Source organism: Rhopalosiphum padi, chromosome 1 (genome assembly GCF_020882245.1).
Source record: "Rhopalosiphum padi isolate XX-2018 chromosome 1, ASM2088224v1, whole genome shotgun sequence".
Lineage (NCBI taxonomy): Eukaryota > Metazoa > Arthropoda > Insecta > Hemiptera > Aphididae > Rhopalosiphum > Rhopalosiphum padi.
Window position 1 is genome coordinate 2,134,324 of NC_083597.1, and position 19,365 is coordinate 2,153,688.

General features: G+C 28.5%; 1 protein-coding gene across 2 annotated transcripts in view; it reads left to right on the forward strand.

Annotated features, from left to right (window-relative positions):
* Nucleotides 1-18,185: 18,185 nt before the first annotated feature.
* The window catches only part of LOC132917185 (neuropeptide SIFamide receptor-like), a 50,964-nt gene continuing 49,784 nt past the window's right edge, over nt 18,186-19,365 (forward strand). For both annotated transcript variants that reach the window (XM_060977800.1, XM_060977801.1), the window contains exon 1: nt 18,186-18,799. In XM_060977800.1, coding sequence (XP_060833783.1) covers nt 18,786-18,799 — 14 coding nt within the window. In that variant the 5' untranslated portion in view covers nt 18,186-18,785. The remainder of the gene's footprint in view (nt 18,800-19,365) is intronic.

Consider the following 19,365-nt stretch of genomic DNA (forward strand, 5'->3'; position numbering starts at 1 on the left):
TATGGTTTGTCATCGCCGCCGCGTCCCGTCCGCGTTTCGCATTGTTTCGGCTATTTCCGTAATTTTTCCCTCAATTTTACCGTACAATTTTTATTATTCTCATTATGTTTACCCGTTGTATTGTTTGCGATCTCCGCCACAGGACGTCCCGTTTAAAGATTAACTGTCGTCGACGTTATCGGAATATTTCAGTGGCACGATGTTTAGACGTAGGTAGTTACGTCGCGTCGCATCAATATATTTTCATTTTCTGGTACTGGTTGGTGTCGGAAAGCTATTACTTTATAGTTCGAAGAGTCCCAACAGTCAACAGGATCACTCGATGTGATATATATATATATTACATATAATATTTATTAGGTACTCCTGGGCAATGACACGAGACATTCGTCATTACAATATGTCGATATTTGCTTTTAAATATAATATATGTTTTACATAAACTATTAAGTATAAATAATCGTTGCTGTGTTCTTTTATCGGTCTCGAGTTTGATAGCCCCACGGGACTAATATTGCATCAGAATATCATCAGACAACTAAATAAATTAAATTTCAATTATTTTTCAACATATTTTCAAATTTCAACAGTGTAGAACCTCCTCCCATATTTTTTCTCGGAGTTTAATGACTAAAAAATTACTATATGTTCTACATAATACATATACGTAATATCATCATCTAAAATAATACAAATTTTAAACTAAAATTTAAAAATGGAAAAAATTAGGTAAACACTGCTGTATAATTTATTATAGGTGTCAATTTTATCTCATTATTGAGTAAATCACTGAAATATACGTGTTTAATTACTAAATTAAATCGTTCAATTCATCAATGCATACGAATAACGAATTTGAACGAAAATGATCTGTCAAGCTATGTAACTAAGTATATTTTATGATATATTTATATATTGTAGTAAAGTAATTTATTTTAATATTTTTCATATGGTAAGTTGAATTCATTTTTGCCAAAAAAAAATACATTCGGTAATGTTATCAATTTAATATCATGCGTAAATAATAATATACTTTAATAGTATCAAATATACACGAATAATTATAATAATATGTTTCAATTATAATTAAATCAATACAATTGTTATTCTTCATTTAAATATAAAAATTTGTCAAAATTTGAATCTCAATAAAATCTATAAAAATAAACGTGGTTAATATATTTTGGATACAGTCTGAATCACTATTATGTGCAACTTTTTATTACATTTTCAAGCTTTAGCTATACAAATTGAATATTTATTATTCAATAAATATTATTAGTTATTACATTTGTATCTAAAAAACAATTTTAAAATGCTCATGAAGTCGACAAATGTTGACAAAATTTAAACTTCAAATACTTATAAAAAAGTGTTTAAACACCTATAATGCATATTTAATATTTTTAAATGGTTATACACAACTAAAACTTTTAGAAATAAAATTGAAAAAATAATAAATTATAATTAAAATATAGTTTAACACGCTTATAATATCTGATTATCTCAATAATCTAAAGTAATATCAATAAACTGCTCTGGCCGCGTTGACTAAAATGTGTAATTGAGTGGAAATTCTTTAGATTACTTATAACATTTTCAATTTAAGTTTAATATTTTCACACTGAATTAATATGTGCTCGAATGTTGTAATTCATATAGATACTAAATAGGAGCTTTAAAAATTTTTATAAAACAAAGTCAATTTTATTTTACCATTTCATAAATGTATTTAATATTGTTTTAATTTTAGTATCTTATTCGGAAGAAAAATATATTTTTTAGAAATACTGTTGTATAAAATAAATATGGTTTATTGAAAAAAATAGTTAATTATTTATGATGAGTATATTTTAAAGTGTAATACAAAGGACGTATTGGTAAGGATATCCCGAGAAACGTGTTACCACTCAACTACAATGACTTACAAGCTTTAACCACTTATAAAATATTATAAACATCCACTGTTACCATTTAAGTATATAATTAGATTTATAATATTTTAATATGTTTATAGAAAATATTTTGCTTCATATAAAATCTAAAATTAAAAACATAAAAGGATTTTTAGAAATGTGAATAATATTTATGATATCTAACCATTTTTTTTATCTGTTTAATAAAAGAGAAAAACAATAGTATCGGTAAAAGTATGATTTACTCGTATTTAATATAATAGAAGAACATAATATACGAACCACATACAAAAGTTTATCTGATTGGCATTTACGAGTATACAATGAAATACAAAGACTCAATACATTTCATATTATGTACATTTTTTCGGTGATAAAACAATTTAAAATGCAAAGTATTGGCGTTTAAACATTTTATCGAATATTATCATAAAGAAAATCATCTAGAAAAATTCAAAAATATATCAATTTAGCCAAATATAATTCTTGAGACTGGAAAATATAATCATACGCCATTTAAAACCATTTAAATTTAGTTCACTTGTATATCTTTTCCTAAGTGTTTTTAATATCCATATATTATCAATTAGTATGATAACAAAACTATAATACACACACTCATACTCATTATATAATCATAATATGAAATGGTTTGCCCTAGAAAGCAATCAAATTACACAATATTGGTTATTCCTATTGGTCACAGTGACACAGATAGTATAATAATTTTAATATAATATAATATACATTTTATTATTGAATATTTAATTACAAATATTTGGAAGGCCAATATAGTAATATACGTATAGTCTATAAGTTTATACGTTTACATTTTTTGAGTTAATTAATCCGAATAGAAATCGCCTACTCATATACTGATTATTTTTGATTAGTTGTTATGCATTTATAATACGTGAAACATAATATTTATAAAAGTTTGATATTATAATATGTATCATATATGTATATTTATTATATTTAGTGAGTAGCACTAAGTTGTTTGGAATTTAAACCAATTTAAATAAAATATCGAAGAAATGAGACGTGACATAAATTAAATAATATTATATAGACATCATAATATGGATATTGCATAAATTACTTTTTATGTATTGCAAGATCAATATAAATTATACAGTTATCCAATATACTAACCTACTTGAAGTTATAGGTGATTTTAAAAATTGCATATTTATATAAAGTATAATTTTTATGAATATAAATAATATATAATGCATAGTAAGTGGTAGAAATATATATAGGTAATTCTGACAAATAAGTTCATTTAGCCAAATTATAAAAATTTATCGACGATAAAAGTTTTACGACTGCTTCACATATATTATATATTATAATAAGTATACGTCTTATAATATTATCATTCTAATGGTGACATAAAAATATCTATATTACCAGAATAAATATAATATTCGAAGAAATAATTTATACATTATTACATTAATTATTTATGAAGTTAATATAGTTATAAAAAAAGTCATAATTAATTTCCATAAATAGGTTTTATTTGTAACAATAATCATATACAAATTGTAATTTATTTAAAATAATAAATTAATATCAGTTGATAGAAGAGAATAGCTCTCAATAATTAAATTATTCGTTTTGATCGTTTATTTAAGCACAGGCATACAATAATGTTAAAGTATCTTAAGGAATTAGGCATAATATAACGATTTTTGATATACAAATTTAATTAATAGTTAAAACTTTAGTCAAACTCTTTATTATGTATATAACATAATATATAGCTGTGAAACAGAACTTAATATGATTATAATGTGTTCAAGTGCAATATCACAAGACACATACAATATTAAAAATGTATCTAAATATCTAAAAAAATCAGTTCTCGAGTACATATAAAACTTTTATAAAATATTTAATTTGACGCAACTGATTTGTCATGTATTTCAATTTTTATTATTAGTATTAATTATAGACTATAGTATAATAATTACATTTGTTGACTTATCTAAGTATAATATTATATACCATAAATTATGGCATTTATTATACTTCTTATTAACAAATATATATTATACTTGTTAAAAAAAATGTTATGTCAAAATTTGTTATTTTATTTTTGGGAAATTGAGCTCCCAAAAATTGTGTGGATTTTATACCGAACAGATAAATATGCTCAAAAGCGTATCATTGAATATATATAGATCGGGACACCGTAGTATTTTTTTGATTCGTCTGTAGTCTGTACACTGTTATATCTATTTATGGATAGTCTTATGCCAGCTGTAGGTGGTGTGAATATTGTATGAACTTAACGGCTCGTCAAAAATTAACGAACAACATTGGTTGGTCATTTATTTGATGTCTAATAAATATTTAAGGATCCGTTAAATTTCGGCGGATCTGACATTTCCCGGCATTAACGTTTAATTTTAACGCGCACTTAACGATTTGTTCATTTAATCAGATTTTTTCTGGAAAATATTAAACGAACGGGTGACTAAAATATATTTTTTCGATAAAGCAACCGAAATATCAAAATAAATAAATAGTTTTTGGGAGTACTGTAATCACCCGTGATTGTAACCAACCCTTCAACGCTTATTTGTTATAGCAATTGAATGTGAACGCTGTGATATGCAATTCGAACTATGCTATAGTAAGATACTGACTGTTATTTATACCCGATTTATGGTGGACATATATATATAAATATATATTAAGAGCCCCGCATCGATAATTCAATATTATATACATTTAATAAAGAAAAGTATAATTAATCACAGTATAATTGGTGCAATGATAGCTAATGATGCTGATCACAACGGTTTTGGATATAAGGATATATATATTATATGTGGTTTGATTACGAGTTATTCTAGTTTTTATTCGTGTGGGATTATTTTATTGGTTGAAATTATTAATTATTCAGGCTTCGGGCATTCGAGTTTTTTTCTCAATAATGTGACGCATCATTCTATTGGACTTGTAATGATTATTTACATAATATATTATGATATAATATAATATGTACAATTTCAATTATTACTCCCTATATATATATAATTTTAAATTGAACTATATAGTTAAGATTTGAAAGCAAACAAATTAAGAAAATCACACGGCAGGTAGATATCTAAGAAATAATCGAAGTCGATATCCAAATATGATAAATAATTTATGAATAATTATGTTAATTACTTAGTAAGAGTCTTTAAAATTTTCAAATGGTCACGTTAATAATGTAATATTAAAATTAAGTGCACAAAACAATAATATAATACAAGCTTAATAAATTTAATTTGCGTTTGTTTGTTGAAAGAAAACAATAAACAACTGGTAGTATCTAACCTAACTAGCCACAGAAAAACATGAGGCTAAAAATAAATCATAAAAATATGTATTTTTTAAAATAAAATCTAACTACGTACATTGTAACTAGATATCCATGTCATTATAATTCACACGAATAGACATAAAAATCATAAATATAAGGAGTTATAATACATTTTATGTATTTTTTAAACAATTTAAATATAAAAACCATTCTAGAAATGTAAATTATTCGAAATTGTAGATACATAAAAATGTATAACTTTTTCAGTACTTTCACAAAACGTCAAAATTATTTGTTGATTAATTTTCAAAGTTTAAAATAATAAAATGTCAAAATAAAATCCAAAACGGTATATTATAAGTTAACGTAGTTTTTAAAATAATTCTTTTTACGTTCTGAACTTTTATCTAAATATGTGTTATTATACTGTGAAGGTTATTGAATTTAAAAATAAATAAAACGACTCTGTTTGAAAAAATCTAATAATTAAAAATACTTACTTAAATGTGGTTTATAAACTTTAAGAGTTTAATATAATCGTATTTTTTTTTAGAATGAAATTTCGAACAAAAGGTTAAATGTTGTAAAAACTTAATTTTATTAATTTTAATGGTTCTTACCCAAAACTTAAATGTGAATAATATTTTAAATCGAGTGAATTTGTTTATCGTATTATGAAATTATTATTTGAAATAAGAATATATATACTTCAGTATCAATGTTATAATATTATTAATATCATAAATATATAATATTATAATGTTTACAGTGAATTAAATATTTTAAATCTGATTACCTATTTTAATTCTTCGGTAAGACGGTAGCACCAAAATATCAATTTGTTAAGACAATAATATACAAGTGGGTATACAAGAATTTTGTTATATTTTTGATTTTTCAATATAAAATTTAATAAACTATTAACTGAGAAATAAATATTAATTAAAATGACTTTAAGATTATAATAGTAAAATAATTGTATATTGTAATAAACATATTATAATAATAATATCAATATTGTTAAAACCTTGTTGTAAGCAATTGTTTTCAATGTGATTTAATTTCATTTACATACGACCCCAATTATAATAAGTAATGACCTTATATATTAATATTATAACTAAAATATATTAAAATGTACATTAAGTTATAATATATAATGCTTATATGACTATATAAATACATATATCTAATTATATATAATTAATATAGTTTGTTTTACGTAATTCATAAATCACACGATATCCTTAAACCCGTTTGTTTGTACATGATATCATGATTTAATATTTATACTAATTTAAACTGCTATATAATATATTAAACAGTAATAATTAGTAATAAATAATAATAATAATTATGTTTTGTCGATTAAAAAGCAATATAAATATTATTGCACCTCGGAAAACAACTGTACCATGGCCGTCACGAAAACGTAGTATTTTATTTTCTCGATACTAATAAATTTTAACAAATATGTGTTTACTATAAACTGCCAACTCTCACTTTCAAATAATGTGTCAGAAAGGCTATATATATTTATTAAAATACACATTTGGAATACTTATCAAATGTCAAATTAAAGAAAAATTGGTTAGTCGTGATTCACAAGGTTCGTATGTTAATAGGATGTTATCTGTTTACTATTATATTATTAAAATTCAAAATTGGGTTATTGGGGGTGTTTATGTGGTTAGTTTATATATAATATATTAATTTTATATTGTTTATACTGTTTAGTATTTTTATAGTTCAGCATTCTTAAGACTATCAACTATCAAATATAATACAATGCTATGTTTGTTATTAAATAATAATTTTAACACACGTATATTATTAAATAATATTATTTAGGAACAATGTATTTATATATATATATATTATATTACACATATTCTACCTTATTTTTTACTTTTTTTAATATACTCAAATTATATTGTAATCACTGACAACACAAAGACTTAAAAAAAAAGAAGAAAGGAATAGGAGCAAATATACTTTCATAGGAAGTTTCTGTGCTGTTAATGATCTTCTAACAAACAAACTATTATTTGACAATAATTGTATAGGTTCAAGAAATCAGTATTAAAAAAAAAGATTATATTATAATTTTTATAGTTTATTATGACTCATATTAAAACTTATGCCATACTTTATGAAATTTTGGAAATTGGGCCTACGATAGCTGTACCTAAATTGCATATCTAGCTCGCCGTACTATCATAAAATTGAAATATCGGAAACATACAAAAAAAGACATAGTGGAACCTATAGCATAGGCCAATATAAATACTATCGAGAAAATATTCCAAGTACAAAAGAAATATATAAGCTGCAACGAAAGCATGTATTGAATGTCATTTGTTATGGTACGGGTATTAAGCTTATTGAAGCATATGCGATTGAAAGAGATTCTTTTTATTATTTTTTTATTTAAACTTTGTTATACAATTATTTTCGAAAATTAGGATAGTTTTAAAGGTACAGAAAAATAAAAAAAAAAATAATAATAATACTTAAGTAGATAATAAATTTGATTTATTAGATACGTTCAATTACAATGCTTGTATTGTTTAAAAAAATAGTATGAACAGTATATAATATTAATTTGTCAAGATGAAAATACACTATATATCTATACTAATACATTTGCTTGTTTTGAGTATACTAGATGAGGCACGTATACAGTATAATATAAAGGGATGTTTGAACCCCCCCACGAAATTTTTTTTTTGGTATACGTGCCTGTACTAGATATCATTCAATATACACACCACAATGTACTAAATTGGTATGAAACAATAATTAAAAATGGAAAACTATATGTTATACCTTCGTGATTAATATTATTTTCTATAATTTTTGCAAAGAGTGATATATGGGATAATAGGATATGTTGTTGTTGTACAGCGTACGATACCTATAACACATACCTGGACTTGTGGTGCTTTGTGTTTTCCTGGTTTGTGCAGTGTATAATAAAATAATAAGTGTCCGTACTTATAAAAAAAAAACTAAAATGAAGAAAATACATTATGCTCGTGCATAAATTGTAACTTATTATATAATTAATAATTATTTTTTAAGTTTATTAGTTGTATATATTTATTTGATATATTCACTGTGCAATTTTATGAGAATAAATTATGGGATAATAAAAACCAAAATTCATATGGAATCGATTTAAAAAGGACAATGCTCGTTAATATTACATTTTACAATAGAACAAACCTTATAAACATAATATTGTAATATGTAATGTTATTGAAGAACTGGTATACTGAAATTCTTCTTTTTTTATGTATAACACTATAATACTAAGTATTGGTAAAGTAAGCTGACATATTTTAGTAAGACCGGCGAATTTTTTCTATTTTAACATTATCTATAATTTATACATATTAAATATTTATTTTGTATAAGTAAACAGAAGACAGAACTAAAATAATAATGGCGTATTCATTAACCTAAAAATGTATTTTAAACTTATTCTATAATATTATGTTGTATTTGGCATTCTAATAATTACATAAATGGATTCAGTACATATATTATATTTAAATTAATACAAACAGGTAGAATTATTTTATGAAAAAAAAAACCACAAAGTATTTAGAAACATTATTAATTATATATAAAACGAATAATGATAATGGTAATAATTATATTATATAAATCAGATATGAGTCATATAATATCCGTGTATTGTTAGGTAATTTTATTAATTTATTTTGCCTTGTTAAAATAATTTTAGGTTAGCGAAAATAATCATAATATTCTTACATTGTCCGTATTTTATATGGATATAATTAGTAGTATTATATGATTTGTGAATTAAATATATTTGTGTTTGAGAATTTTTAATCTGTCAATTATTTACGGTTTCGTTGTTTGTTTTGTTTATGATCATATTTATTTATTTACTATCGAAGATAATGCGCGTTGGAGTTTTTTAAACCACGCTTTACTCCCACAAATCATACACACCAACACTGTAGTGGTACCTAAGTAGTATATATTTTTAAGCCCGTATTCAAGGATTACATGAAGGCTGAATGACACAATTTTTTTTCCGTTTACAACCACTTCCACTAAACACAATATATTTTAGTCGATTTATTCCACAGTTCATAATGTATTGTAGTTTATACATTAAATATTTATGTGTAAACCAATATTCATTCGCATTGATAAATACGTAGTCATGTATATATTAATAAAAAAAAGAAAGTATAAATACGTAGAAAGTCGTGTAGAGATTATTAAAATGTCCTTTGATCTAAGCCACAATATTATAGTTATGTTATGGTATTACGATACTATAAAAACTATTTTTTGTCATTGGTTTTAACCGTTTTCTAAATGCTCTATCGTCTTCAAACGGGATAAAAAATAAAGCTCAATACATTATATTGAAATGCATGAGGTAATCCCATTTTGCGATACGAAAAAAAAATCTATCTTATTCGAATACCGCAAGCCAACGTATACAGTGGCGCTACGCTCCATTTTTTATCGATTAAACAAGACGTGTAGGCATATATTTTGTTTTTAAGTACGGTTGGTAACTGCAGGTATATGTATATGTCCTGCATTCGCGTCGTCATAATATCTTTGCATTTAATGTGAGTAAAACACGAACTACGATTGACATTTTGATACTTAATATTATAATAATTATTTTGTCATATTTAATTATTTCACGCGCCCTCAACTTACTGTAGAGCGCAAGTAATTAATGCGAGTTCTCTATTTTTTTGTAATAAAAAACATCGTTATATATATATAGGTTAGTAGCACGTCGCACTCGTTAAGTATTAATAATAATATCAAAAATAAAAAAAGTGAATGGATATTTAGTAATTATCGAAGCTGCATCTATTCAAACTTGTCACTGAAATATTGTTACCACCTATGTACCAAAAAATTTGGATTACAAGTTCAGCTATAACAATAATCAAATATTTAAAAAAAATGTTGTGAGATGCTGTAAGATGAAAAAAAAACATTAAAGCAAACTTCGTTTGTTAACTCTGTAGCAGGATTATATTATTTAGGAACGACGGCAAAACACGATAGGGAGGACCGATGAAAGTGTTAGATCGTTAAGCGGACCTGAGCACATCCGAATCAAGATTAACACGTTTCAATGTTTTAACCATATATTAAATTTAAACAAAATGAAGTCGTGCTTAAATAATGTTATGCACGTGAAAAATGTCACGGTACAGTGGGAACAACATATTAGGTACATAAAATTAATAAATAAATCGTTTACAATATAAACATGAAAAATAATAAATATTTCTGTTCAATTTTCGATTATGCAGTGTATTGGTATGTACAAATTCGTGCAGTGGCCAGGCGAGGCATGTGATTTTCTGAGTACAAAAAAAAAAAATGCAAAAACCGACAGATACGTTCAAAATTTCTCATCATCGTACAGTCGATATTAAACACGACGTTAGGTATTAGTCATTAGCGCTTGCGCAATGAATCTGTTGTTTAATATACCTATAGAAAAAGTGATCAACTCAGTAAAAAAAATGATTTGAGTAAGTCGATTGAAGACAATGTTAAGTTGAAAGTAAATTATTAATAAACAATATATTTAGTTCGAAAAGTTCAATGTTGTTATAGGTACATGTATAAAAAATATGAGCTTAACTCAGATAAAAAAAAGTTAGTTGTATTTTGTTACGACCACTCGTAGTGGTTTAGCCGATTACTATTGTTTTTATCAATTATACTATATTAACTATTAATAATTTGTTGATTATCTTTAATTATACAGTTATGAATATTATCTATTTATAAATGAATATGATTTTAACTTAAGCTTTAGCGTGATATTTTTTTTCGAATTAACCGTAAAAATTAAGGTGTTACAGGAGAAAAATTTAATTTGTCGAGTTAAACAAAAAATGTAGTCTTAACTTTCTAACTATAAGATAACGACCGGCCTTTGACACATGATATCATTTTTCTAATCGTTCATACAATAATAATATAGACGGCGCTGCGTGATGCACATTATTATATAGATACACTCGCGTGCGCGTCTACACGTCGTATATATCATAAAATTTAGCACATACATCGCATCGTGTTGTATTTTTCACGGGGAAACGGGGCTGTTTGTTTACGGGGGGGGGGGGAGGAGGGGCAAGATACCTTCAAAGGAAAAGTCACATCTGTATAAGCACACGTCGTATAATATGTGTGTGTGTGTGTGTGTGTGTGTGTGTGCGTATATACATTATACAAGTGCGCGTAGTGGTGGAGTGTTGGTTATATATACCTAAGCTCACGCACAACAAAAACAACACCGCTCGTCAGCGACGGCGGCATGAAAAGGATATAGACGGGCGAAAGGTATACGTGTGACGGATAATCCGCGGTGTCTGCGGCGCACGCGTCCGGCCGGTACGATTTGAACTTTCACGAACACTATGATATGACCCTCCCCGCCGCGGCACCGCCTGGCTGAAAGTGCACCTACGTCTCGCCACAACCCTCCCCTCGCCGACCGGGCTCAGCTGCGAAGCAAAGCACACATAACACACGTAGTATGCGCGGCCTATAGGTATGCCGCACGACTCTTGTACAGGGTGGTCTCATTCGTGTATTATTATTATTATTCTATAATGTGGCACTGTTATAATATTATGTCGTTTTTTCGGTTTTGACATTAAAAACGTCTTTTGTACTTATATTTACAATTCGAATAAATTATTTGACGTTACGCGGCGCTTGATTCACACGATTCGTGTCGAATGGTTTTATCCGATTTTTACTACTTCCGATCGCCATCAGTTGTAAAGTTTCTTTTGGATTTAACGCGTTTATGAACGCGCTAATACGTTTTTATGAACATTTCGAAATATTATACAGGCGATTTGCGATTTTACCTCTTTTTATAACTCAAAATGGTACGAACGATTTTCACGGGTTCGACCATTATTATATTCAATTATTCGATAAATTAGATTAGTATATACACGAACAAAAACGTTTGGGCCGTAATACAATAAAACGCATCACCCTGTATGTGCATATATACGTAGTACAGACTTGTACTATAACCGTCACTATATATACTACTACGCGTAATGCACATTTCACGGTGCTCGCCGACGACGGCGGCACAGCTGACCGGCGCGCGCGGGAAACTTTGAACATCATCGGCATAGAGCCGCGCGCCCTGCTGGATGGAATCCGATCGCTCTGGGTCAACACGTCGCCGCGCATATCCAACGGCAATAATTGATTATTATTCCGACGAGCCTATCGACGGCCCTTGAAAACGTTAACATTGTAATAATAATATAATAATAATATGGTCATATAATACTCGTATGTAATTTTAGTGGATTTTAAATTTAAAATGTACAATACCAATTATATAATAATATTACGCTAGGTGGAAATAAAATTATGATATAGTGAAATGATTTCTTCCGCTGTAGCTCCGCATGATGCACATTGCACATGCACTACAATATCGGTTTTAAACGATGAGCGAAGCAATGGATGTATTAGTTTCACAATATTGTATAATTTTTATTTTTATTTTTCTATATCCGAACTATTCTCGACACTTTTCATAGGAAAAAAAATGCTCTGATATCGAAGTTTGAGGGTAGTTTATTTTAGAAACTTGAATCTAATTTACACCTTGAGGTAATCAAAATTTAAAAAAAGGCCTAATATTTTTTTAAATAATCAGGAAAAAGCAAATATCTAATCAACATAATTTTGTGTTAAATTTAAATAAATAAATTTTAAGCTATTAATAGATATTTAAAATTTTAATCGTAGTTTTTTTCAATTAGTTGTATTTTAAATGATTAGCTGTAAAGTAATAATTCGTAATATTATAGAATATACGCACGTATAATAACAGCGATAATTATGATTGAACTATGCAACTAAGTCATTGACACACCTATTATTACCAATGAAGATCTAATGATTTAGGATATTACAGAAATATTAAATTCTATAATATCTATAATATATTGTAAGAAATTGTTTTTCAAATAAGCTTAATAGATTGCATCGAATTTTTATGAAATGGTGTTAAGTTTTTCAAAATCAATTTTTAATTGATTTAACACGGTGTTTAATTAAATATTAAAGCAATTTATTCAAATAGAGAAGTATTTAATCTCACGATATGTTACCTCCAACAGTTTATAACTGAACAAGATTATTCTGTAAAAAAATAGCTTCCAGCAAACTTTATACTGACTGATACAAAGAAACTTATGATATTAATAATTAATAACTATATTGTAATAATGTCATTTACTTATTTATTATTATCGTTAATTATAATATTGTACATTAAATTCTAGTAACTTTGTTATCAGATGAACAACCGTTGTTTCCGGTTCATTTAAAAAATGTAAATTGTGCAACTCCAAACATTTAATTGTCTTATAAATTCGAATTATTAAATGATTTTGTATCGATCAAATTAAAAAGTCTAAGTCCTACAATTAGCTTTCAAATTTGTCAATAAATCTTTAAATATAGTAAGTTTACTCAATACTGAATTATTTATCGTGTTACGTCCAACTAATTATACTTAATTATTCATATTAACCTTTTCAATATTAATTTTCATAATTTTATATTTTTTTATTAGTTACCTAGGTGAAGGCTCTTTCTTAGACTTTATTTTAATATTATTGGAATGATGTAATGAGGAATTATATATATATATATATTGAACAATTATATATTATAGTTAGACAAGGTTAAGATAACTAACATAATATATATTATTAAAAATATGTGTATAATTCATGATTTATATTAATACTAGGAAATGTTGCTTTTGGCTTGACTTGCTCACAGTATAACTCTTTTCATTTAAACCATAAAATTTGAATGAAAAATGTATGTTTAGTGTATATTATTATTATTAAAGAAAGTCATTTGTAATCATGACAACTACATATAGATGTTTTTAGCGAAAGAGAAAAATATAGAAAATTTGTTATAGTAATATAGAGAGAATAAAATATAGTATAAAAAAAAAAAATAAATAAATCTAAGAAACCGGTGATTGAAGTATACACGATGAGTATACAATTCTTGAGAAAATATTGTCATATTGTCAGAAGAAATTTTAACAATACATAAATTAGTATCGTGTTAAATATATTGTTACTATAAATAGGTACGTGTTTTCTATATCATGACCCTTTTTTAAATTCGTGTGGTATGTACATCGGGGGTCACCAGACGTGCGTGCATGCACAATATAATATTTTGATATTATTTATAGTTTCTAAAAGTCTCAATTTTTTTCATATACATCTGATACATCCGTGATTGCATAAATCACGTTACTCTTCGGCATCGTCCAATAAAAATGTACATCTGTATAATAAGTTTATTATGTTATAGAATATTGTAATACTACAATAGAACATATTTGTACATTTTTTAAGAGAGTATCTAAATAACGAAAAAATTTAACTGACGCGTGGCTATAATAATAATAATAATAATTTTCTAGTTTTATTAGTTGTATAGCGCGAATAGTCCGAAATAAAATGAATAAAACATGCGCTATAATATCAGTGTATCTCGGTTTTAGTTTATTTTAATTCGTGGGAAAATCAGCGTTGGAGTAGGTAACTCATTTTGTGAACTTATTCGACCGAGATACGCGTTTTATACTGTTGTATTGGATATATAGCACTCTGCATGTTTTTGAATAAGGCCTATACTTTATGAACTTACTTTATGTATCTGTGATTGAGTATATTTTGTGCCTATATAAGCTACAAATAATATAGGGATTTCGGTCGTTGTCCTTTAAAATATACATAGATTAAAGAAAAGTCTCCTTTCTATTTTGTTTGTTTATTTTTCTGGTCGCCATTTGGTACATAATATCTATTTTATTTTCCGTAACCAATGGAAAGTATCTACATATATTTAAACAAAAAATATTCGATTTTCATAATCTAAAACGTAACGTGTGAGCCATCATATGAAAACCAAGCTATGGCCACTCCGAGGGATATGTATAATGTATGATGTATATTGTATATGTATGCAAAATGTGATGGCAATTGGTATTGTTTCCGTAGTTTTCAATTGTATAAGCTCTATAGAAACGTAAAATCATTTTTAGGTTTCTAAGCAAAAGTTAAGAACTATTTATAATTTCATTGTGTCGATCCGTGAGTATTGCAGTAACGGCAGTAACTAACTAATATGAAAATACGTAAATGTAGTAACGATCGTATCGAGCTTATAACGATTCTATTCATAGCGAATTCATAGGTTAGCAATGAAATAATATTAAAAAAATATTATACAATTTGCGAAATTCTTTTTTAATTTTAATACAGAATCAAGGTTCGTTACGTCGTATTAAAATGCGTTTAGATCCGAGAACTCAACACGCTCGCAGAGAGTGAGCTTTCCTAACTCGTTAAAAATGTATAGAATATAATACGTCTATATTATTATGTCCCATGCGCGTGTATGTATATATAGGCGTCTCGTCGTCTATACACAGTGCAGCGACGCGTCGGGGTCAAAAGGTGTTCGCCGGCGGCGGCGGCAGCGTTTTTAGCGGACGAATAAGCGTACTTATACCGTACACATAATGTACACGGCCGCATAGTCGCATTGCCGCGCCGCTGACGGCCCGATCGATATGATATATATACATCATATTATATATTATACATGTATACATTTATATGTGCGTATTGCGTATGTATATGTATATATATATATATATTATATATACACTTATATGTGCGTATTGCGTGCGTATATATATATATACGCGTATATACAGGATATCCAAACCGTCGTTAGTACGCAACCCTCTCTTCCCTCTGGCCTACAATTACCTATTTATTATTATTATTATTTTTATGCGCCTTTTTTCCCAATCTGATTTATTATATTCGGAATAAATATAACATAACATTATTGTCACCACTCGCATTCGGCCGGTCACGTGTCTTTTTCATTTGCATCGCACACGATCGCTTTTTATAAACTTCTCACGCAGTAAGACAGAAATCTATAGACGATCGATTCGTCACGACAAAGAGCCGCTGATGATTTTACTGGGGAAATAAAAAACAGTCCACTCGGCCGGTGAAAAAGTTCACAACTATATAATATTACACGAATGATTATTATCGTGATATACTATCAGTAAGCTTGGCACACGAAAATCGTTTTCCAACCGTAAATATACTGCACTGCAGCTGCAAGCCCGATGCACCCTGTATGCGCGTGCCCATACACTCACAGTAATATGCAGCTTTGGGGCGCACGCATAACAATAATAATATAACAAGAGAAGCAGCCGACGACCGCGGTATACAGTATAATACGTATTATATGTATATGTATATTTATAGACGTACCGTGGTCGAAGTCGTGCGTAAAAAATAATCGCGATTCGCGCCGGCCCGGCAGAGCGCGTCCGCGGCGTAAATACGATCATCTGCCGCCCCCGCCTGCCAAAGTCAGTCGGCTGGTTCGCGCGCGGATTCCCCATCCGCCGACGACTGCGGGCGGCACGCACTCGCTACTACTACTGCCGATACTACGCGCGACTACTACTGCTACTACTACTACTACTACTACTATTACTACACTACTACCACTAAAGTGTAACGGCTATGAGCATACAGGGTGATCCACTTTAACGACTGGGTACACCGGTTTTTCGTGTCTTGTATATTATAATATCACTGCAGCCGTTGCTTCCCGATGTGCAGTGAATTCGATAGACGGAAAACCCGTGCGTGAAGAATTCAAAACCATGTGAAACTGCAGAGAGAAAAGTTAATTTAATTTAAATCACGATTTATGTTTCGTGCAGGCTTACTTTGAGAATATCATAATATGGCGATGGATGGGAATACATATTTTGATAGTTTCGACCAAAGCAGATTACAATGATATCTTGGTTTCTATATGATGGAGTTTTGTTTACATGAATTCAAATGTGATTTATTTCTAATATTAAGCCTGCTGGTTTGTAATCCAGACAACTGATTATAGTATTGATAAATTTAAAAGTTTAAAGTTTTTAAAGTTTAAGTTTAAGTTCATTATTTTTTTTTAAAATGTCATCAATAGAAATATTGTCTGTTGTTACAGATTGAAAATAAAATCCACAAAAATGGGGTCTGTACATACCTTTGTCGCGTTTAAATTTTAAATATAATGAATCGATTGTGAAAAGTGGAAAGAATTTACGTTGTATCTGAACTTGTAAAAATTGATTGTGAATTGATTAGTGCGAAAATAGTCAAAAATAGTTAGTCAAACGCAAAACACAAGATATCTTGTATTCAACATATTATAATATCTTAAATGAAATGTGTTTCTCACTTATTTTGAATCCAATACGAAATTCATCGATATGAAAATAAATTAATTTCACCACACTGTCTACTAACCTACATATTTCGCATAAAAAATATTTTTTTCATCGTTTTGCGAGGTTTCTTATTATATTCTTTTTCAAAATTATATTAGCAGAAACCTTATACTTTTCTATAATAATATTGATATTGCGAATAATAACATAATAATATACCTACAGTTAAATTAAAAGGGGTTTCTTTTTTTTTAAATTGAACATAACCATTTCTAATTATTCTGTTCGGAGTAAAACACGAGTGCTTCAGAACACTTCAGAGCACTCATCGGGTGGTAGAAGTATAGAAAAAAATCTCGAAAATATGGTCTATACGTATGTTTTTTAAATAAATTCCAAAAATAAGAATTTAAACAACCGCGTTATATCAAAAGAAAAAGTCGGGGCGAACACACTATGTAGGCAAATCACCCTATACAACGCACGCCGCCACGCGCTGTACGAAAATAATAATAATAATAATAACACGGGATACGGCGCGCTGTACCCGCAGACAGCTGGGGGCCGTTTCGCCGCGCGCACGCACACCGCACCGGTCGCGAGTCGCCGTCGCACCGTTATCGCGTTACTTCCCGTTTCGTCGTCTTCCGGATCGCGGAACCATGCGACATCTCGCCGCCGCCGGTCTTCCGCGGTGTCCGAAACGCGTAGTCGCTCTGTCACCGCCGTCACCGCCGTCGTCACCGTCGTCACCGCCGTCACCTGCACGACCGTCCAGTTGCCACTTGTTGACGACCGCCGCGAAACTCGTCGCCGCCGATGAGTCGCGGTTTTTTTTCTCGGCCGTTTTTCCCCCGCACCAACGTCGTAATAGTCTTTCTCCGGAGGACAGTTTACGATAATAAAAATGATAAATCGTTTATTGATATTTTCGCGGTACGATAAAACTCGCACGTCACAACGTTTAGGTATATAATATTATTGTAAAATAATATTACACCGTTTCGCACTCGCTTTGTCGACTTGTCGCGGTCGGCCGGGTCGGCTATCGACGGACGAGAGCGTGTCGTTTAAATATTATATTACACTAACTACGTTGAATATATAATATATAAGCACATACACGTATACACGCATATATATATATATATATTTATATAATATATATATGGAGTTTCCGAGGTACGTCCATATTACCAGCTTTATATACCGCGGTAATGTCGTTAGTTTTTTACAGATGCATGACGATATAGTGTAGACCGACTACGGGTAGAATGTATAATGATAATATAAATTAATATAAAAACCCCACAATACGTCGTGTAGATATATTATATTATATTGAAAACGTTGAATGATTTATTGACTCGAAAAATGCGAAATATTAAATTGTAGTTATAAAAAAATATATACCATGCGTGATGTGTCCATGTATGGACCGTGGACCGCATGGATTTGTGTATGCCGATGTTTACAATAAACACACGCTCGAAAATATGTATAGTTATTTATTCTTTAGATATATTTTTTTTTAAATCAATGTACTTATTGTTAAAAATTGAAATGAAAATAGTTTTTTAGTTACCTATTAATACCCGGGATAAAATATATCCTTTAAAATGGTTTTATGAAAATAAAAATAGATGTAATATCGAATCTAGTGTTTAATAATAATACTTAGACAATTTATAATCAGATAATAAATAAAAGAAATATAGTATACATATCAAAATACATAACATACAATA